The 23311-nt window shown below is 36.6% G+C and overlaps 1 protein-coding gene across 1 annotated transcript in view; it reads left to right on the top strand.

The window, feature by feature from the left end:
* The window catches only part of LOC586208 (glomulin), a 29356-nt gene extending 7932 nt beyond the window's left edge, over positions 1 to 21424 (top strand). Inside the window, exons 5-16 of the mRNA XM_030989016.1 lie at positions 5961 to 6043; positions 8566 to 8733; positions 9466 to 9509; positions 10048 to 10168; positions 10878 to 11095; positions 11710 to 11794; positions 13603 to 13734; positions 14631 to 14789; positions 16243 to 16349; positions 17220 to 17419; positions 18743 to 18825; positions 20630 to 21424. Coding sequence (XP_030844876.1) covers positions 5961 to 6043; positions 8566 to 8733; positions 9466 to 9509; positions 10048 to 10168; positions 10878 to 11095; positions 11710 to 11794; positions 13603 to 13734; positions 14631 to 14789; positions 16243 to 16349; positions 17220 to 17419; positions 18743 to 18825; positions 20630 to 20761 — 1532 coding nt within the window. The 3' untranslated portion in view covers positions 20762 to 21424. The remainder of the gene's footprint in view (positions 1 to 5960; positions 6044 to 8565; positions 8734 to 9465; positions 9510 to 10047; positions 10169 to 10877; positions 11096 to 11709; positions 11795 to 13602; positions 13735 to 14630; positions 14790 to 16242; positions 16350 to 17219; positions 17420 to 18742; positions 18826 to 20629) is intronic.
* Positions 21425 to 23311: the final 1887 nt, after the last annotated feature.

The raw sequence follows: 23311 nt of genomic DNA, 5'->3' as shown, positions 1-23311 counted from the left end.
AGTTAATTTTCATCTTCGACTGATCACTAAAAATGTCAAAGTGGTAAATGTTCTCTAATGATTATATCTTTGAATTATCCAAGGCTTTGGAAATAAAGCGAACTCCTGTTGTGGATATTGTATGTATACGTGAAAATTATCTCCTTTGTTTTTCTTATTTTTTTTCCTATTGAAAGCTATACTAGATAATATTTTGCTTGTTTTTTTGCAGTAAATACATAACTGCATACAGTATAGAACATTTGGCGACATATTTTAGGACGAAACTGTTCGCCAGTTAAACATTAATGTGTATGATCTGAAGATGTTAAACATTCTGAATTTTAAATGATGCCGTCAAAAAGTTTTCCATTACCTTTGAATTTTACATGACTTCAAGAAAAAGAAAAAAAAAAGAAAAAAAAAGAAAAACATTTTGTGTTTAAGGAACAGGTGTGAAGATTTCATTCCTTGCCTGAAAAATTTCCATCCACACATTGTTATTCTAAAAACAGATAAGCGTGATGTTTTCGCGCCTGTCGACCGGCAGCCAAGTGTCTCACATTAGCAGGCTGGAACTCTTGCTGATTTCATGATAGAAACGTAACAACATAATATTATGTAAGACACGTTCATCTGTAATTTATTCAGGATGGCCTTGTCATGATGTACTCGGGTCTACATGTATGTGTGTTTGTTCCCGGAGAGCCTTCTAAAATGTAGATCGTTATAGCCATAGCTCACCTGTGCCTGGTCTTTGTGTTTCCATTGTTGGGTTTTACGTTGCATATACTGGCTGCTGCTACGTCGGACAAGCTTCAGACTTGATCGACCTAGCAACCTGTAATGTAAGCTAGAGCATGCGGGGGGAGGCGAGGGGGGAAGGGGGCTTTGAGGAGGAATAACGGAGCCAGCAACAGGTGATTTAATTTGATTTAATTTACATGTCTGAGTGCATTCTGTTAGCAGACATGCGTGAATTCGGGTGCATTGTGAAAGAGATCTCTCAACTTGTAGTGCGGCTACTATTGTTTATGAGTCTTATTCTGTCACAAGACAGACTATCATTAAAATGTCTATTGGGAATAAATAAGAGTAGAAATGTATTTGCTTCTTCGTATCGACTTGTTTATGTTAAACCAGTGTCATAACTAGGTCATCTAATGCATATGGGATATTGGAAATCGAAACAACAGATAATCATTTTCCAGATCTGTGATACCTAGCTTGATACCTTTAAACTGCTCTATAAACCGTAACCGAATAATTGAGGGTTGTAGTCACTCGCCATATCATGTATCTCCACCATTTGTATATTTTTTACCTCTGTTATCTACTTTCTCCTTTTCGTTTTTGTTGTAAATCTGTGTTTTCTTCCATGTTCATCACATTTTTCTTCTTCCATTCATCTTTTCCCATTACTTTTTGTGCAAGAGCCACGCACCAAATTGCCATTCACCGCATAATATACTTTAATCGTGCCGACAAACAATACCTGACTTCAATCTATATCCATGGCTGATATGAGCATGCTACCCTTTTATTTTGTGCAGAATGACGACTTCCTCATTAACGTTACCAGTTCAAACACAAATCCAGGTTTTAACCTCCCCCGTATTTATACAGACGATCCGCCTACGAGAAGTTCTGAAGAATTCGAAACTAAAAATGCCGATAAACTCAATAATAATTCATCGGAGTACTTGTTTCATATTGATCCAAATGACTCTGTTACCAAATTATCCTCGTCGAAATATTTTACTGTTAATCAATTTAATACTATCAGATGTACGAAAGAAAATGAGTTTTCGATACTGAATGTTAATATCAGAAGCTTAAGTAAAAATTTTGACCAGCTACACCAACTTGTAAATACCCAGCATTCTCCATTTTCAGTGATAGGCTTAACAGAGACATGGTTGCGTAATGACCCTCACTCCTATTATAACATACATGAATATAAACTAATTAATCAAAACAGACGAAATAAGATTGGCGGAGGTGTAGCGATGTATATCTCCAATCATTTTAACTTTGATATAATTCCGCAATTTAATTATACGACAGATGCTCTCGAGTCCGTCTTTATTGAAATTAAATTACCCAAAAAAAGAACATTATTGCTGGAGTTGTTTACAGACCTCCCAACTCAAATTACGAAGAATTTGTAACATCCTTGAATACTGTACTTTCTTCCAAAAAACTTCAAAATAAAAATTGTTTTATTTTGGGAGATTTTAATATAAACCTGCTGAATGCAGACCATAATCCGCAATGCCAAAATTTTCTCGACACAATGTTAACGCAATCATTCCTGCCTCTCATTAACAAACCTACACGTGTTACTGACTCTTCTGCCTCACTCATCGATAACATCTACTCAAATATATCAATGAACTCTTGTTCTGGTATCATAATAGCTGATATCAGCGACCATTTTCCTGTTTTTTCTTTCCTACCCATTTTAGACACCACGAATTCTTCACACAATCAAAGCACACATTTTCGCAAACACTCCGAAGATAATATGAACAGGCTCAAGCACAGTCTAAGTTTGATGGATTGGCTAGACGTATTAAATAAAAGTGATGTAAATGAGGCTTTTGAATTATTTCTTCGCATATTCACTCATTGTTATGACAGAGATATCCCTTTACAAAGTCGCTCAGCACGTGCTAGCTACAAAAAAATCCCGCACGCTCCATGGATTACTATGCTCCTTTTACGCTGTATAAATCGGAAAAATCGACTCTTCTATAAATATAAAGCAACTCCAACGGATCACAACAAACAAAAATACATCAATTATAGGAACACTTTAACAACCACTCTCCGTCTTGCCAAAAAAGAATACTTCTTTAATCAATTTGAAGTCCACAAAAAAGACATGAATAACACATGGAAACTGATAAACACTGCTCTAAACAAAAATAACATCAAATCTCCAGTCCAAGAAATTAACACTGGTGTCTCTGTTACTCAAGATCCTTTAGAAATTGCGGAAAATCTGAACAATTACTTTACAAACATTGGCCCAAACCTTGCCAGTAAAATTCCCAATTCAAGGAGACCTTTTCATTCCTTCTTAAAGGACCCTAACCCACAATCTATATTCTTAGTTCCAGTGCAAGAGACAGAAGTATTGGATATAATTAATAACCTTAAAAACAAAAAAAGTGCTGGATATGATGGTATATCAAATAGTCTTTTAAGACATGTAAGTGAACACATTGCCAAACCTTTAACATATATATTTAATTTATCACTAGTTTGTGGCACTTTCCCTTCAAAAATGAAAATAGCTAAAGTTGTTCCAGTTTTTAAAAAAGGTGATAAACGAGAACAAGGTAATTATAGACCAATATCTTTATTAACCCCCTTTTCAAAAATAATGGAAAAGATTGTCTATACCCGTGTGTTAAAATTCTTTGACGACTGTGATCTGTTTAGTAATTCACAATTTGGTTTTCGTAAAAAACATACGACAACACATGCTATGCTCTTATTTATAGACAAAGTCGCTAAAGCAATAGATAATTTCTCCCATACAGTTGGAATCTTCCTGGACCTCTCCAAGGCCTTCGACACGGTCAATCATAAAATACTTCTCTACAAGCTATCACACTACGGTGTACGAGGCAGGGCCTTGGAGTGGTTCAGGAACTACCTTTCAAACCGAACTCAGTTTGTTTCCATTGATAATTCTGTATCAACCTCAAAAGCGTTACAGTGTGGGGTCCCTCAAGGTTCTCTCCTTGGTCCCCTTCTTTTCCTTATATACATAAATGATTTCAAAAATTCCTCTGATATCTTATCCTTTATCCTTTTTGCCGATGACTCTAACATTTTCTACTCACATCGTGACCCTCACACTCTCTTAGATACTATAAATAAAGAATTACATCATGTGAACGACTGGATCCAAGCAAATAAATTATCACTTAATGTAGGGAAAACTAATTTCATGCTTTTTAGTAACACAATTACCCAATTACCTGGCGATATCCTTTTTAATAATACAAAATTAGTTTGTGTTGATTGCACGAAATTCCTCGGGTTATCCATAGATAACAAATTAACATGGAAAAAACATATTGATAATATGTGTAAAATTTTATCTCGAAACATAGGGGTGATCAACAAACTAAAGTTTTGCCTGCCTTCCCGTATTTTATTGACCCTCTACTCTACCCTCATTCTTCCCTATTTAAATTACGGTATTCTTGCGTGGGGAAACGCACGAAAAATCCATACAAACAGAATTTTCTTATTACAAAAACGAGTAGTGAGAATAATAAATAATGAAACATTCTTTTCCCATACGGAACATTTATTTGTTGAAAACAAAATCCTTAACATACACGACTTATTTTCATTCCACCTAGGAACATTCATGTTTCAACTAACATCCAAACAAGTCCCCAGCGCTCTTACAAAATTATTTACAACTAATGCACATATACACACATACCCTACCAGACGTCGTAACCAATATCATCTTCCTTTAACCCGAACAGTCTTCTCACAAAAAACAATTGTATATACTGGACCAATGTACTGGAATACGCTTGAAGCCTCCCTACAACAACACTCAAGTATATTTTGCTTCAAGAAATACCTTAAGTTCACTTTGTTGAAGTCACACTCAGCTCCAGCAATACAACCCTAAGTCGTTAACCTGCGCACAATAAATTAGTTATGCACAAACAAACTTTAGTACGCAAATCTATCACTAAGCACGGAAGTGCTTTCTTTTTTTATCTGGCCTTCTTACTATTGCCTTCCGACCCCTCCCAGTGAATTTCTTTCTTTCCTCTCTAAAGAAATACAAATAGACTTCCGATTACGTGGCACTACTCTTACCTTCCCATCCTTCTCATCCTTTTTTGTGTTTCATCACATGCTTCTTTTTTTCTTTTCTTTTCTTTTCTTTTATTGTCATCTATTTTATTTTTCTATCGTTCATTATACGCTTGTACAAAATACTATTGGACCATCTTAGGCGTGTGTCCGGTTTTCGCGTGTTGTTCCCGGAGAGTCTCCGGACGCGCGGGTTCGGCTGCCTATGCCGGATCTTTGTGTTTCTTTTGTCGGGGCCTGTTCGGTGCGCAATATTTTATGTTGCTCGTTGCTAGGTCGGACAGACCTTGAGCTTGCTCGACCTGGCAACGGCAGACTGTTGTACGCTAGATGGGCCTTGGCGGGGGGGACCCGGGGATCTGGCGCGGGCGAGTGGGCTCGTGCGTCTCTGGTCTCTCTGGGAGCGGACATGTGTAGAATTTGATGCACGTTGATGATGGTCCATTATTTAATTTATACTGGGAATCTCGCTCAACAAGCCTAGCTTTTCTGAGATTCCCTTTTTTCCCCTCTCAGTTAAATCAAGCAATTTAAAATATGTTGTTTAATTCTCAAACATAAATGTACTTTGTAAACTTATTTGATTACGAACATACTTGTCAGTTTTTCGTTACTTGTATAATTCATTTGTTCTATTATATATTGTATTACTGTATGGTTTATATATGTCATTTAATTTGTGGATATTTGAGTGGAAAATAAATAAATCAAATCAAATCAAATCAAGTGCCTCAAGAAAGTAAAAATATTTGAATGACCGGTTTTACCGTACTCTTTTTCCCCAATAAACTGTAGTGTTATGAAAACCGTTGAGCAAACGGTTTTCAAAATTTGTAATTCCAATCATAAATATCTTGATAATCAGACAGGCGATCGGCTTGTAAAAGTCATGGGGTTCCAGATTGACCTTAAGGTTTACAATTATCATTGAAGCATGAGCTAAATCCAGGATTTGTTTTAGAATCTGAGACAAAGTTACCGGATCCCTTTAACACAATGGTATGGATACTATATTTCCTTAAATGCTAGCCCAAGTTGTCTTAGGCTTTAATAGTAGTTAGTACTCGATGCTTTGATTAGCTATTGTGAATAAAATTCATCTTGAAACTTCTTCCTTTCAGTTTTGATGCGATTTGGCCTCACCAAGAGTCATCAGATGAATCAGTCGTTTATTCTGCTACACACCCATCTACAGACTGCAAAGGTAAGGCATCATCCAGTACTAGTGTCCGGTCTCTCTGAGTTCATGTGTAATACACAAAATAAATCATAAATCATTCCCACTCTTCGGAATAATTTACCATTTAATTTGAGAATCATAACTTCCTTAGAGACCTTTAGTCCAAGATGAAATCTTATCTTTTTTTAACAATACCTGTACTTGGCACTATGACACTCATCTAAACTCTCTCATTCTTTTAATTTTTCTTGTGCGCCTTAGAATAGAATTGTCTAGATAGATGGCACTATATAAATGCCTATTATTATTATTATTAGATCTGGAATCAATCGCATGATACAGGGGGAATGGGTTACATCTGAAATAAAAGCTTCATTGCGACAAGATTGATTTTCATTACAGATTTTTTTTTTTTGTATGGCAACACTGTCTTGCTTATTCTTTTTTTGTGCGTTCACATAACTGGTAGTTAAAGGGATAGTTTAAAAACACTCTAAAATTTGTGAGCAACTGTATGTGGGAGTGGCGTGGCCGAGTGGTTTATGGCTCTTGACTGGAGATGTGACGGTCAAGGGTTCGAATCCTGACACGGCACTGATATCCTTTGGCAAGATATTAACCTGCACTTGCTACTCTCCACCCAGGTGTTAAAAAGAATTCACATTGTATGCAAATTTTGAGAACATGAGGTAACAATAACAGGCAAATTTTAAACCAATATGTCTTTGTTTTTGTGTAATGTTAATTTAAATGTCACATGAGTTTCATCCAAAGTTTTCTCAGATTCTCAGGCTTATCAATCAACATGATTAAATAAGAAAAGTCAAATCATTTGTAATTAGTTTGTATGTCTTGTTAAAAACAAATTTGGAAACATGATGTATAAGCGTTGCTTTTGAATAAGTTCCCCATATTTCACTTTATTATTTCTCTATGTTTATGTCTATCGTTGTTTTTATGCCTCCGTTACGAAGTAGCCGGAGGCATTATGTTTTCGGGTTGTCCGTCCGTCCGTCCGTCCGTCCGTCCGTCCGTACGTCTGTACGTACGTCTGTACGTACGTCCCGTTCTCGTGATCACGTTATCTGAAGAACGGATCAATGGATTCCTACCAAACTTTGGTCATATATGTATCTAGCAAAGTCGATGAACTGATTAGATTTTGGGGTCACGAGGTCAAAGGTCAAAGGTCACAGGGCTCATTATGTATGCAAAAACAGCTCGTGATCGCGTTATCTGAAGAACCGATGGATGGATTCCTGCCAAACTTTGGTCATGTATGTATCTTGTAAAGTCGATGAACTGATTAGATTTTGGGGTCACGAGGTCAAAGGTCAAAGGTCACAGGGCTCATTATGTATGCAAAACGGCTCGTGATCGCGTTATCTGAAGAACCGATAGATGGATTCCTGCCAAACTTTGGTCATGTATGTATCTTGCAGAGCCAATGAACTGATTAGATTTTGGGGTCACGAGGTCAAAGGTCAAAGGTCACAGGGCTCATTATGTATGCAAAAACAGCTTGTGATCGCGTTATCTCAAGAACCGATTGATGGATTCCTGCCAAACTTAGGTCATGTATGTTACTTGCAGAGCCGATGAACTTATTAGATTTTGGGTAACGAGGACAAAGGTCAAAGGTCACAGCGCCCATTATGTATGCAAAAACAGCTTGTGATCGCGTTATCATTAGAACAGATTGATGGATTCCTGCCAAACTTAGATCATTTATGTATCTTGCAGAGCCAATGAACTGTGTAGATTCTTGGTTCATAAGGTCCAAGGTCATGGGCTCATTATGTATGCAAAAATAGCTTGTGAACGCATTCTCATTAGAACTGACAGATGGATTACTATTTAACTCTGGATATCTTGCAGAGCCAATGAGCTGAGTAGATATTAGGATCATGAGGTCAAAGTTCAAAGGGTCATATATGTATATGAGAAATTGTTTGTAATCACGATATTCTGAGAACCTGTTAATGGATTACAATTGAACTTGAATTTGAAAAATTTCTTCTGTTTTGGTTTGTAAAATTGCTCTATGACGGAGGCATCATTTTCGACTGCGCGCAGTCGAATTCCATCTAGTTTATTTATGCATTCTCTTGTTAAATCTGACGTATGAGACATCCTTGTTATGTGGAATGTGGAACTATAAAACAAACAAACAAACCATTCAACAATATTGAACAGTATATCCTTTGGCAAGATATTTACCTGCACTTGCCACTCTCCACCCAGGTGTTAAATGGGTACCCGTTAGGATACGAAAGTTCATGTGGTTGGAAGAGCAAGTGTGCGCTTGTAAAATGGCGACTGGCTGGAATGCTCCCCAGGGAGTGGAAAATGTGCATACATTGTGTGTGGGTAAGCCTGAATCCGATGACCGGGGTAATAATATATCTGTAAAGCGCTTAGGCAAGTCGTTGGATCGATGTATTGAGCGCTATATAAACACGGAATATATTATTATTATATGAGAAAAATGTTTTCAAATGTAATTGCTTCTTTAAATTAAATTTCCTAATCCACACGATATACAGTTTCCCAGCAGTGAGGGCTTAGATGAGAAACAGAGACGTCTACTACTGGAGGATCCGGGCGTCCACAAGCTCGGAAGGAACACCATAGCTGTTCTGGAATTCTTGGCTCCTTTCGTCTTCCAAGTAGAGCAAATGCTGTATGGCAATGTTAAAGAACTTTCAAAACTGGTGAGATGAAGATAGGTTGTTGGTATTGTAGAGGTGTCTTGGTCGAGTGGATATGTCACCGGACTGTCGATCACAAGGTATGCGGTTCGAGTCCCGCCGCGGCACTAATGTCCTTTGGCAGGACATTGATCTACATTTGCCACACTTGACCCAGGTGATTTAAATGGGTACCATTCCTTGAAATGCTAGAGCGTAATCGGGATCGCTAGGGGTGTCAAATCTGACAGACATGAGCGCTATACAAGAACCCACTATTATTATTATTATTATTATTATTCTGGAAAACAATGTGTTTCTTTCCTGCGGGGACTGCCCTTCACCCCCGGAGAGGGTCAAACGAGTAAAGTAGGGGGCCTTGATTGACATCACAGTATATATGCACAACCAAACAGTGTACATGTACTTAGCCTCTCAGTGTGCACATCAATATCCTTGCCATTTGAAACTTCATGTACATGTACATGCCTTTCATCACGTCTTGAGTTTGTACTTGCTAGGGTTTAACGTAATAACTTTAAGCCATGGGTTAATTGTCACTTTTTGATTGTATTCAAGGTAGGAAAGAATGATGCATGGTCACATGGTGTCATTTGACCAATTAGATTGGCTACATTTATAATTTATATATTTATAATTATTATTTACTGTTTGATATCTGATACCCTAAAGCCTAAAAAATATTACTTGACAGATATTCTAACACCTTGTCATGTTTCTTTATTAATTTGACAGGAAAGAATAGAGGTGGAAAACTCCAAGATTGAAATTGCAAAATTGTGAGTATATGATACATGCAATTTACGATAATTCATAAAATAATAGAATTGGCATCTATATAGTTTGTGCTTACTATTGAAAGGTTTCTAAGCCCTTCAATTACGTTTGTTATTAAATGTCCACCTCTTAATTCTCTCAACTGTTATCGATGTTTGTTTGAATGATGATGAGGATGATGATGGTGATGATGATGATGATGATGATGAGGATGATGGTGATGATGATGATGATGATGATGATGATGAGGATGATGATGATGATGATGGTGATGATGATGATAATGACTGCCATAGAAAGATCATTGAAATAAATCAGACAATGACAGTGAAAAACACCCGTTTTATCTTGACTTACTTTACAAGTGGTGATTGTAAAATGGCGACTGGCTGGAATGCTCCCCAGGGAGTGGAAAATGTGCATACATTGTGTTACGGGTAAGCCTGAATCCAATGGCCGGGGTAATAATATGTGCTGCGCCTAGAAACAAAGTATTAGGTGCACTATAAATTTGAGCTATTATTATTATTTCTTCTCCAGCTTGATCAGAATACTGGACTACCCGTTGGCGAGGACAGACCTGGCATGGAAAGAGACAGAAGAAGACTCGGACAAACCAAGATATAAAACAGATTTCAGATTGTGTGCAGAACAAGCAATGGTAAAGTGGTTCTCCTTTTACAAACAAATTCAACATTTATTTAGAAATATTATGGAGGGCAAATGTTGAAAAGTATCACCTCTGGAAAAAAATGTTGATTATGTTTTAAAAAAAGTATAATTAATTTTGTGATATAAGTATAATTCATGTGCTTTTCTTTGTAATCAAGATAATTTTGTGTTTCTTATGTACGTATTATTCAATTAATAAATGACGGAAAAAACTGATGGAACCAGCAGTTTACCGCCACAGTCTCAACTCTGTCACTTGACTTGTCGTGGGCACTAATATCTTTTGGCAAGGCATTAGTCTACATCTGCCACTTTATACCCAGGAGAGAAATGGGGACCTGGTAGGATGACCAAAAAAACCTTTGTATTAGTAATTGCCATATGCCCTCACAGTGACCATATGGTAGGAATACTGCCCAGGGAATGGAGATGGTGCACATTGTGCTGGAATTAATCCAATGACCAGAGTAATAATATTTTAAGCACTTGGAGACGGTAAATAACTCCAGATTATTATTATTATTGTGATCAGTTTAATGTGGATGGAACATATCCTTTAAAAAAAGTTTAGAGCAAGTCAATTATTTTGAGAATCATTTTTTCTACAGTGCAAGTCTAAGACAATCTCAATGCAGAGCCCTGCATTGAAATACTAAATAATTACACCAAATTATGATTTATTTTGTTTGTATTGACAGACATACCTCTCTAGGCTGCAATTCAGCTTCAACCAACTCTTGTGCTACGGTAAAGAATTCAATCTGCCTATAGCGCCCTCATCGGAGGCTGATGATCTAGGTGAGGAGGACCTGGGTCCGGGAGACATCAAGGGACTTCCTGTTCTAGGTCTGGGTTGCTTTGTCTATCTAGTCAAGGTAGAAGAGCTCAGAGAGGACAGACTACCAAATGTCTACAGGTAAGAATCACCTAGTGCAAGGAAATCAACACTCATGCGTTTGTTTGAAGTCAAATAACATGCTGCTCGAGGTCTTGGATACTTTGTCTATGATAAGGTAGAAGAGATAATATAATGATATAAGTCCAAGTCTTAAAGGAAAAGTCCACCCTAATATTAAACTAGTTTTAAAGGGGGTGTAACTTGGCAAATACTGGTTAACGCCATCTAGGTCTTCTTTTGGACTACTGCATGTAAACGAATGGACTTGATTAATGGTACTCTACACGGTCAGCATTTGGGAAGCAGACTGAAGTTCTCCTCACACTTCGGTTTCGTGTATGTAGCACGCACTTGAATGCTGTGATCAGGTTTCAGGTTGGACTTCCCCTTTAAGTAGAACTTGAATTTGAGTAAATGTTTTTCTTCTTCAACAATGAACTCTCAAAAATTGTCAATTCTGTAGATGTGTGACCATGATTCTGCACATCCCTTGAGAGACGAACAGTGAGAGTAACCAGTGGCATTATAGGCCTGCCATAGTCCAACTTGATTTAATCTTAGTCTTTGTGAAACACCTCCCAGATCACAGCACAGTACTAGTCTTTCCTATCTATTGAATGTTTTCATTGCAGCTCTGAATATCTGCTACAACTCACTAGTGTGTACATTGCAGCCTTGCTAAGGAGACCAGAAGAGGAACCCGTCCTCAAAGGCTTGGTGAGTACTTGCAAGACTAGTCAAGAGAACATTTTCAGATTGAGAGACCAGGGGGGTGTTTCACAAAGATCCTAAGGCGAACTTTACTCTAAGTTGGACTTAACAATTATAGAAAGCCGTTAGCATCTTTGAACATATTTTGTAAAAATTATTTCAAAAGGCATAAAATGTTGATTCAAATCATTCATATTTTGTTTTATCAAGGAGATTTCATGTTCTTGATGTGGAATTTATGAAAAGTCTTAAATACTTCAATTTTTTCTTTTGACTATATTTTATTTTAAGGCTACAAATGGCTCTCCATAATGTTTAAGTCTAACTTAGAGTTAAGTTCGACGAATAGGATCTTTGTGAAATGCACCACCTGATTACTTTCTTTTATTAATATTCTGTGATCATGTGATGTTTGTTCTGGGAACCCTGTGGTAATTTGTTGATACTGTGTCAAGCAACTTTGAGCAAGCTTTTTCTTGATGTCGGATTCAAGATGTACATGTAAAATTGGTTATATTTGTAAGTTCTTGTGCCATCTGTGTCTTATTACCTTCAAGATTTCCCCTTTCATAGTTGGAATATTTTACTTCTGTCATAAAAAATAATGATAATACTGTTGGCTTTTTTGTTATAGCACACAGGATAATCGAGCTGCCAAATAATAATAATAATAATATTAAATACCGGTACTTATAAAGCGCACTTATCTAATACCTTACGCTATACTACACAAAATACGTAAATCTCTCTCAAGTATTTTAACAACATAATATCATAAGTAACTCTGAGTAAAAAAAAATCCTTGTAACATATTTCTGAAAGGTTTCTAGACATTGAATGTTTTGAATGTCACTTGGCAGCTTGTTCCAGAGGACTAGTGCAACATACACAAATGCGCGATCCCCATAATGGGTGGTTCGGGTTCTGTGATATGTAACCCTCCAGCATATCAGGTACCCATTTACATCATGATGGGGAGTGGAAAATGTGGATTAATGTCTTGCCAAAGGATGCTAGTGCCTACTGGGATTCCAATCCTCTCTAGACTCAATTAAGAAAAAGTCTAGTGACTGAATCACTATACTGTGTAGAGGACTTCAGGTGTCGTGGTCGAGTGGAAATGTCACTGGACTATGGATCAAAAGGTCCGCAGTTCAAGTCCTGCTGCAGCACTAATGTCCTTTGGCAAGACATTGATCTACATTTGCCACTCTCCACCCAGGTGTAAAATGGGTACCTGGGAAGATGCGAAAGTTAATGTGGTTAGATGAGAAAGTGTGCGCTTGTAAAAATGATGCCTGGCTGGAATGCTCCTCAGGGAGAGAAGAATATGCGTACATAATTTGCGGGTAAGTTTGAATCTGATGACTGGGGTAATAATATAACTTTCATATTCACATCTATATTCATACCTGAATTTATTCATGATGTGATTCAGAATTGTATTTAAAATTCCTGCTATGTATAAGTCATATAACTGTCTTGTCATGCTTTGTGCTGAAAGCCGGAGGACCGTACCTGCTCATAGACTTTTTCTTTATAGAGTCTTGACGCCCTTCTGGCTTTCAGCACACGACACCATGTTTTTGTCTTATGTTTTGCATATTACATGTTACACCAATGGAAAACAAATTTCTGTATTATACATGGACAATAAAATCTTGAATCTTGAAGCGCTTTGAGAGGGCCTGCAGTCCTGAAATACTCTATGAAAGAACAAACTATTAATCTATCATCACACCTCTGCAAACTTCTTCATCAATTCCTTTCGCTCTCTAAATCCTTCCTTATCGTCTACCATCTCTCCTTTACAGTACTTACTGTCCTTGCTGGTAGATGGAATTGAGGATGCAGCACTACATCACAGACTCCTTGACAACACGTTCTATGAAGACCTCCCACAAATGTTATCCGTTGTCATGGTGATGAGTCCTCTCAACACCATTGTAAGTACACTTTTTGGTTTTAAATCAAAAATTGCAAAATTGAATATACCGGTACTCTCAATTAACATGAAAGTGAATTGTGGGTAGACTAAGTTACCTTTGATGCTTGTGTGAAATAGGACCCATACGGTGCCAAAGTTGGGTTCTAGGTGCTCTGTTTTATGTTCTTTATTTTCTTCATAGGGGAAGTTTTTCTTAGTTGATTTTACACATATTATTTTTTTAAGGTGATTTTACACATATTATTTTTTAAAGGTGATTTTACACATATTATTTTTTTAAGGTGATTGGTACACTTGAAGGCAATCTTGGGTACATTGCCCTACTAAATATGTGGAAGAATAATGATATTTCTTGAGTTGATCATCAATTCGGAAATGTACCTCAGTTTTGACATGAATTATTTACGTGTAGTTATGTGTACCTGTAAAGTTATTTGCTCACATTGTATATAGATGTGTACCGTATATGTTTCATATTTTCAATGGTCTAAGATTTGATTGTCTAACATTTGTTGTTTCATGATCCCTCAGGTCTTTTTTTCCTAATTTTGTTAAATATATTTATTTTAAATGTTATTGGTCGCAGTCATTTGTACCGATTACTTGCTTACTGAGTGTAAAACTTGATAGACTGTTGCAATCATAGACTTTCTTAGAAGTCAAAAATAACTGACATTATTAGTTCAGATGTTTTAGAAAGAAAGAAAGAAATTGTCCATCATGATCCTTGACTCTGCCACAAACATTAAAGTATACTTACAAAACAAAACAAAAACTTTCCATATAGAAGTTATAATGGCTTAATAGTTTTTAACTTTGATGATGAGGGATCACTTACAAAATCAGAAAATGAGAATGAAATTCAGACACAAATGATTCCTGTTGTATTTTCAGAGGCAAGCAGCACTTAGAGTCTTCTCCGTATACATTCGTAAATTTGACTGGAAGGGGCGCTACAGGCTGCTACAGCTACTGCTGAAGAACACGGTCCACTCAGGTGTCTGCGGAATGGTCATTGGTATGGTTAAAGATAATGTCCATCACACATTACAGGTAAGCATAAGATGAGGCAGTTTTAGCTGCAGCAACATTTGCAACAGGCCTTATTTCATCATAGATATAGGATAAGGGTAAAGGTTACAATTGGGTTTTAAAGCCACACTGTACTACTTGTAGCTACTTGCTCCCTCCATATAGTCGGCTACCATTGGTCCCACATGATCCTCTTTTACTTATGTTAATTGAGAGCTGATTTGATGAGATAACCACCTGTCAGTGACCACCCTGGGTGGTCTAATCCTTTCTAGCCATACTAGTACATACAGCCTTTAAGGAGAATGATGAGTTCTGGAAAAGGTAAAATAATTAGTTTGATAGTGCTCTCATTGCTGTTATAAGTTTGGAAGAATATCTCAGAAGAAGTTTTCGCTGAAAAGGAACACAATTCATATACTGTCATATTCAAAATATGACAAGAGTGAGCTGTAAAGCTTGGACTATTAAAGATTTGATGATGCCACTTTCATCATCTCTCTCATCTTTACATTACCTAGTATTTTTGTTTTGCCATTAAAGTGACCCGGTAATATTGTTGAAAGTTGACGAAAGAATTGCATAATTTTTGTATGAAATGTTACTTATCATATTTCCTCTACTGTACATACCCTCTAACACGCAAAACATCCTGAAAAAATTCTCAAACCACAAAGATATCTATGGTTTTCTTTGAAGGTGTCACTGTGCAACACCCTCTAACAGTGATTAACAGTAGATTCTCCCAACCATTTTTAAATTTTCCCCACTGTTTTTCCATGAAAAAAAGACAAAAAACAGGCTTTTAAAAAATCTTTCAACACTAAAATGTCTGGAATGGTGTAAAGAGCCAATTCATGCTTTTTGACGATATACATTCACCTAAAATGTAATTAAATCATAATGATATAGTTGAGGGAATTAAGGAATCGATCAGATCATTTTTTTCCAATTTATATCATTAATAATGGTCCGCTTTCACTCAAACTTTCAGATTATCTTTAATTGTACATCTAGCATTGAATTCACTACCATAGCACCACTTTCTCTCATCTAAACAATGTTACAAAGTCCCTTTAAAGATGAAGTTGAGTTCTGGTCATGCGATTGCATTGTGAAAGAAATGGTGCGGAATCGACCAGAAAAGGTTGATCATCTAGCATATAAGAATATGTGTGCATTGCAAGATGTTACATGACATATTTAGAGTATGAAGGCATTTGAAGAGCCATGCTTTTCAGGGAACATGTCTTATCTGATGTTTTTCCACACTTGCATAATAAGAATGATAACGCTCACAAATTATTTTTCACCTCTTCCAAGAACTCAACCTTCTCTTTAAACAGAAACTCTTGAAACAATGCCATGGTAACCTATTGAATGTTGCAATCGACCTCAGAGTCGGAGCTGGGAAAACATACTGTGATACTCAATAGATTATTTCTCTCTTTTCACCAATGTTTTCATCCTGTAGCACCATGATAATGAATGGTTTGTTGGTCAGCGGTTAGGGGATCTCTTCTCTCTCATTTTTTCATTACCCAATGGGGCAGAGAGTGACATGCTTGAATTATCAGACAAGTAAGTACTACATCTTGTAAAGAACGGTGAACAAATAACTAAAAAATTATAAAAAATAATTTGGGAGAAAAAAAAATAAAAAAATATGGGACTGGAATGTTGAGGAATGATTCAAATATTAGTAACAGATATAAAAAGAAAGTGAGAACAAATAGTAAGAAAAGAAAATTGTGAAAAAGGAAAGTGATATGGTTGAACTACTAGTCAAATACTTGCAATGGTTGTTCTCTCTTTCTAGGCCCTCTATCATTTACCTCTGTTTGATAACCCATACCATGCCACTAAGTTCACTACTGGCCTTCAAATATTACACTTTCAGTAGTCAGACTTTCAATTGTACATTCGTGTTTCATGGTTTAAAAAAAAGATATCTTCCATAGGCACTAACTGCACATAGCTTGTACCCAACATTTTAGAGGGTATTCATTTTGGGGTAATCGCCTACTTAGTTTTGCAGGGTGATGGCTTTCAAATATAACACTTTCAGTAGTCAGATTTTCAATTGAACAGGGGTGTTTCATGGTTTAAAAAAAAGATATCTTCCATAGGCACAAACTGCTCATAGCTTGTACCCAACATTCTAGAGGGTATTCATTTTGGGTAAATATCCTCAGACCTGATAATAACCTGATTATTTTTGTTGTCCCAATTCATGTTTTTCCCCCGATATTCCAGATTTGTTCCTATTTTTCCCCAGTTTTCTTACTCAAAAGGGGGGGAATGATGTTAGATGCTATTTTTTTTCCCAAAAAAACCTTCTTTTCTTTAACCTAAGGGGTGGGGGGGTGGCTGAGGAAAGAAAAAAAAACCTACTTTTTTTTTTTGTCGTGCTCACTATCGCCCCTGTATCCTCCTTGGTTTTGTTTGCAGGGTGATGGCCGCTCTCAACTGTCTACGATTCCTCCTCCTGAGGGACCTGGTGAGTGTGAACGAGACCGGTATCTGGTCTCACATACCTCACATCGAGCAGGGCTTCATCGCACCCCTTCACACCGGTATCAAACTATCCATGGCGCACTACCAGGCCAGGATGACGGCCGTTGTCAATGAACACAAGGCTCGAGGAAAGAGTAAGTTGCAATCCCCCATTTGTATCAGTGTAAAGTTGGGCGTTACTAACCCTCCTATCGAGGGGGGTGTTTCACAAAGATCCTATGTTGAACTTATCTCTAAGTTGGACTTAACAATTATGGAGGGCTGTTAGCATCTATGAAAATATTTTGTTAAAGTTATTTTAAAAGGCATAATATGTTGATTCAAATCATTCATATTTTTTATTATCAAGGAGATTTTATGTTCTTGATGTGGAATTTATATAAAGTTTAAAGGTAATACAAAGTTTTGGGAAATTATGAAAATTGGCTGGATAGTGATTCTTTACAATTTTGATATATTTGGATGCCCCTGTGGATGTATTATAAGCTCTAAAAAATTTAGACCCTAAAATACTTCTGCTTTTGAGAAAATTGGAATATAACAATTTACCGGTGCTCCCGGTAAATTTTGATAAATTTCAAATAGCGCATGCGGCCGTACAATGGTAACTGCGACCATGAAACTCTCAGTATAATGTAGGTGTGATATATAATTTCCAAACGGGAATAGCTAATCGGTCGGTTTTGGTCAAGAAACATTGTTTTATAGCTTAATTAATATATTGACATTGAGAGGGAGCTATACAACATAAAGTGTTTATTATTTACAATTTCATAACTTTAGAGGCGATTTCGACCGCGACAACGATCAGTGAATATTGTAGGGTCGCATATGCTTCCAATATGTTCATTTGAACCAAATTCACGACCCCATACCAAAACTTTGTATTACCTTTAAAATCCTTGAATTTTCGCTTTTGAATATATTTTTATTTTAAGGTTACTGATGGCTCTCCATAATTTTTAAGTCCAACTTATGAGTTAAGTTTGACTTAGGATCTTTGTGAAACACCCCCCAGGGCATGCAACCGATCTAGGATTGCTGCTCTTACTAATGAACATAAACTGGAAGGGGTAAGACTAATTTATCAACCCCTTCGTTCTGGTAAAAACCTGGGCTTTATGAACCCCTATTTATACCACTTTAATCTCTTTTACTGAGGAGAACTTTACAGAAAGCACATTATTAGGCTATTGTCTCTTGGTAGTATAAACATTTCAGCAAGTCATTTTGCCAGACATTATTTTGTGTAAGTCATCATTAGATCTAAGTAGAAGTTTGCTTAATGGACATAGAAATAGATGATTCTTTCCCAAGTTTCTTTTTTTGTTTGTTCATGTACTTGCACCAAAATATTTAAATCACCTACTCTGGTTCCCCGTTTTACTCTTTAAAAAAAAAAGTTTTATATCTTCATCGTTTATTTGAGTTATTTTCATTCACCTCTTTGATTCCAGATAAATCAGCCGCCGTTCCTACTTCCACTATGACCGTGGCTGGTCATCAACTCCCAGTCATGCCCCCATCTCAGCAAATGCATGTAAGTAGAAGTGTCGTGGTCAAGTGGATATGTCACTGGAGTTGTGGTTCACAAGGTCTGCGGTTCAAGTCCTGGCGCGGCACTAATGTCCTTTGGCAAGACATTGATCTACATTTGCCACTCTCATCCCAAGTGTTAAATGGGTACCTGGTAGGATGCAAAAGTTAATTTGGTTGGATTAGCAAGAGGCGCTTGTAAAATGGCGACTGGCTGGAATGCTCCCCAGAGAGTGGAAAATGTGCATACATTGAGTTGCGGGTAAGCCTGAATCCGATGACCGGGGAAATAATATGTGCTGCGCCTAGAAACAAAGTAATAGGTGCATAGTAAATGTGAGCTATTATTATTATGTAAGTACTATGCTCCAATTACTCCTTTCATAATCACTGCTGATGAGAGGACACTCCGACATATGCTCCAGTGACGATGGTTAAGGGTTTTGTTTTGTCAAAGTTATAAGATTTGGGTTAGAGTTGTAGTTAGAGTGTAGTTTATGTGGGTTATGGTTAGTCTAGGATTGAAGTTTGAAATTTGGTAAGTGTCGTAAGTTGACTGGAGCAAGTGTCGTACATTCATTCATTTAAGAATTCTCAATAGGCTTGAGATTGAGCTGGTTGGGCACATATAATTTTTTGGATAGTGTTCTGGCAGAACCCGGTATCTCCCCTGAATGAATGAATTTTGATCTATTCATATTAATTATTCCATCACCGTAAGAGATAAATGTTTTTTTAACATTAGATAGCTTAGACAGATACCGAGATGTGATTGGTCCAGAGCTCGTCACGTGATATAAATTGCGATGTGGTCGTAATTGTTATATTTTCCTGGACGGTCACTTTCCAGTGTTATATTAACCAACTGGTGAAATGAATATATTTTTTAATGCATGACTCCCTTTTGAGGACTGGATGTCACCAATTACACAAATTACACCAATAACAAGGGTCATTTTTTTTCCCCCTTGTCCTTTTCCCCCAAAATGCTTTTTTTTTTTTAATTATTTTTAAAGATATTGCTTTTTCCCGAATTATCTCTAAGCATTTTTTTCAGTTTTTTTTTTTGTCTCCGAAAAAAAAGGAAAAATATTGGGCAACAAAAAATGGACCCCTCCACCTTAATTTTCAAACCAAGGCTACACTATGAACATGACTGACAAAGAAAGCGGACAAAATATACAGTTCCTCAGTTAGACAAAGGATCATTCCTTCACTGCTATTATGTAAAAATGTGTAGAACAGGTGTCACATGCATATTCACCTTTTTACATAATAGCAGTGAAGGGATGTTCCTTTGTCTACCTGAGGAACTGTATATTTTGTCCGCTTTCTTTGTCCGTGATGTTCATAGTGCTATCTAATATAACAGATATTGACTGGCAGGGGGTACCGGTATATAACATTCTTCGGACCTGAAGAGAGTTATATTTTCCCTCAGTGCTGCAGCTTCGGAAAATATAACCACTTGGAAAATTATAACTCCCTTCAGCGGTCCAAAGAATGTTATTTTTCAACCCCTGCCAGTCAATATCTGTATAATGTGAAATAGGAAATGACAAGGTATGCTATATAATTGCTACATATATGCTACACAAGATATATGTTACATAACAAGCTATCTGTAAAGTGCTTTGTATAAACATTGTAAATATTAGAATATCATTTATATATATATATATATATATATATATATATATGTATTGTTATTACATGATGTTGTTGGAAATACATGCTTGTGTAAAGGTACAGTGTTTTAGTTGTAACACAACTGATTATCCATGAGTTACGTCTATTCATTTGCATAGGTAATGAAGTCAGCATGCCATACCTATGAGCTGATGCAGAGCATTGTGGGACGGGTGAGGGACATCCTATCTGCCAATGAGAGGTCGTCAGAACCTCAGAGGTCGGAGGTCAAAGGTGAAAGCATGAGTTGATCAAGAGAGAGCATTAGGACAGTCATTTTCTGCTAGCTGTAATAATGATGGATTCAATACTCTGTTTGGGTCACGAAACATTATTATCCAAGGTCAAAGGTGAAAGCATGAGTGGGTCAACAAGACAGGGTCAGAACAGTTATTTTTTGCTTTGCTGTTGTCATGGTGAATGCAATACTTCAAATGGATTACATGACTTGCCTATATGTCATAGGTCAAAGGTGAAAGCATGAGTTGATCACGAGACAGAATTAGGACAGTCATTACATGTTTTATTATCATGATGGATTCAATACAATGACTGGGTCAAGTGACATTATTTCTAGCCACTTTTATATTGGACAAATATCACAATAGTGTTCATATTTCAGATGCCATTGATGGATTCTAAAACAAATCAACTGGGTCAGAGGCTGAGATGGCAAGTGTTTTCAAATCAACATTATATTGGAGAAGTTTTTTAATAATCTTCTAAAGCCACGTTTTGGGGGTAACATGAGAACGGTGACATTGCAAGACCAACATTGGTCATGCTTGTTATTGTGACATTATCTAAACATAATTTAAACATAGTTTAAACATAATCTAAATATAGCCCTCAAGATTTGTAAGCATTGCACATCAAACAAATGTCTTAATAATAAAAGATACCAGGAAAATGAACTTCCACTTTCAGTCATATATTTTCTGAACTTTTTTATTCTGTTAACATACATGCCAACTGTTCAGATTAAAGAGGAACATTCCTCTTTTTGGGAGAAGATAATTATCATTTTAATGCAGGTGTTCCTCTTCCTGTACAAATTTGTCTGTAGTATTGAATAGGAGAGTTAGGATTGTTCCTCTTTTTTTTTTAAATAGCATAATTTGTACAGATTTCTGATTTTCAAATGTTGGCATGTATGTGTTAAGAGCCTAACCGACTTTTGAAAACAACCAACTTCAGGTCAACAAACACAAGTAATTTAAAACACTTCGATAGCTAGAAAAATAAATTTGTGAAGAGGCTAAGAGACTTTATAAGCCAACCCGCTTCAGTTCAGCATTTAACAAGAGTAATTTATTATGCGTTGTATTTACTCATCTTAGAGAAATGAAACCTGCATCTAGGCCTAATGCCAGGTGTATATTTCAAGGATGGTCATGTGATGTCATGTAATGGTCATGTGATGTCATGCAATAGTCATGTGATGGACTTGTAAGGGTCATGTAATGGTCATCATGGTCATATGCTGATTACCGATCCAACACTTGCTTTGGCGACAATTGCTCCAGATTTTATTTCCTAAAAAGTAAATGGTTAAGGTTAGGTTGTAGTCGGGTTTCAGGTTAGATTTAAGATTAGGATTGGGGTTAGGTATAACGTTGGTTTTCAGGGTTGAAGATAGGAAATTGATGAGTGTAGGAAATAACTGTGAAGCAATCATCGTAGGAGCATGTGGTGTAAAACTATGCTGATCAGTTGCTGAAATTCTACTTCCCTGAACCTTTTATGGAAGAAAATGGCCTCATCAATATTGTGGCAAATGAAACTTTTCACCTTTGTTTGGTACTTTGTATATTGTGCCCCAATTTTTTTGAGGAATAACCATTTTAAGGGTAAACAATCATTTTGAGAGTAAACGATCATCACTTATTTCATCATTGTATTTATTTCTGACAGACACACCAGAACATTCCATTCAACAAAAAAGGAAATGACTTCCAGTTTGTGTGTGGAATAAAAGCTTCATAGAGGAAACAGAAAACATATTGATATAAGAGTGTTCTTTTTGGTTGTCAGTCACAGTTTAAATATCAATGTGATTTTTTTTCTTTCTCCAAGCTTTATATCGTCAAAAACACAGGGTCAGGGCAAGGTTTCCTATTGAGTTTTAGGTTTTAGGTTTGGCTCCAGGGTTGAGATTAGGAAAAAGTTTTTGTTTAGGAAATAATTACCGAGCAAGTGTAGCAGATTGCTAGCTGATTTGTTATTTTTCTTTTTCTTTTTCCAATGACACAATTACGATATGCATTTTTAACAATAGCTTAGTTTTTCTTGCTTTCAGCAGGAGCAAACTTTGCATACAAATTCAATCTAACATGTGACATTTCATGTGACTCAACTTAATGTTTAGATAATAATGGTGCTGTTTCCAAGTCCATCTTTAAAGGTACTATGTCCCATTTGCAGGCCAAAAAAATGAAAAGTTAAATTCCAACTGCATTTGAAAGATAATACTAATTTAGAACTTCCCTAAAAAAAGGTGGGGCTTGAAAATGTCTTCAAGTGGGAAAATAACGACTATTAGTTGTCAAATCGACTTTAGGGCTTTAGAGCCCAAAAGTAATAGTCTTGATTTTCAGACAATCGGACCGAATGGTCATACGTTTTATGCTGCACAGATATTCAATCAGTTTAATCTTGGCCATCACAAGAAGTGGGTTATTGATGTAGAAAAATGCTCATGTACCCTTTACAACTCTTTTCATGTATGTTATTACCAAAGAAGAAAAAAAGCCAGTCAGTCACTCAATAGTGTCTGACAGTGAAGTCTAGCAAGTAAACGG

Source organism: Strongylocentrotus purpuratus, unplaced genomic scaffold (genome assembly GCF_000002235.5).
Source record: "Strongylocentrotus purpuratus isolate Spur 01 unplaced genomic scaffold, Spur_5.0 spur5_contig_841, whole genome shotgun sequence".
NCBI classification, from domain to species: domain Eukaryota; kingdom Metazoa; phylum Echinodermata; class Echinoidea; order Camarodonta; family Strongylocentrotidae; genus Strongylocentrotus; species Strongylocentrotus purpuratus.
This window is presented reverse-complemented; position numbering and strand designations above follow the sequence as displayed.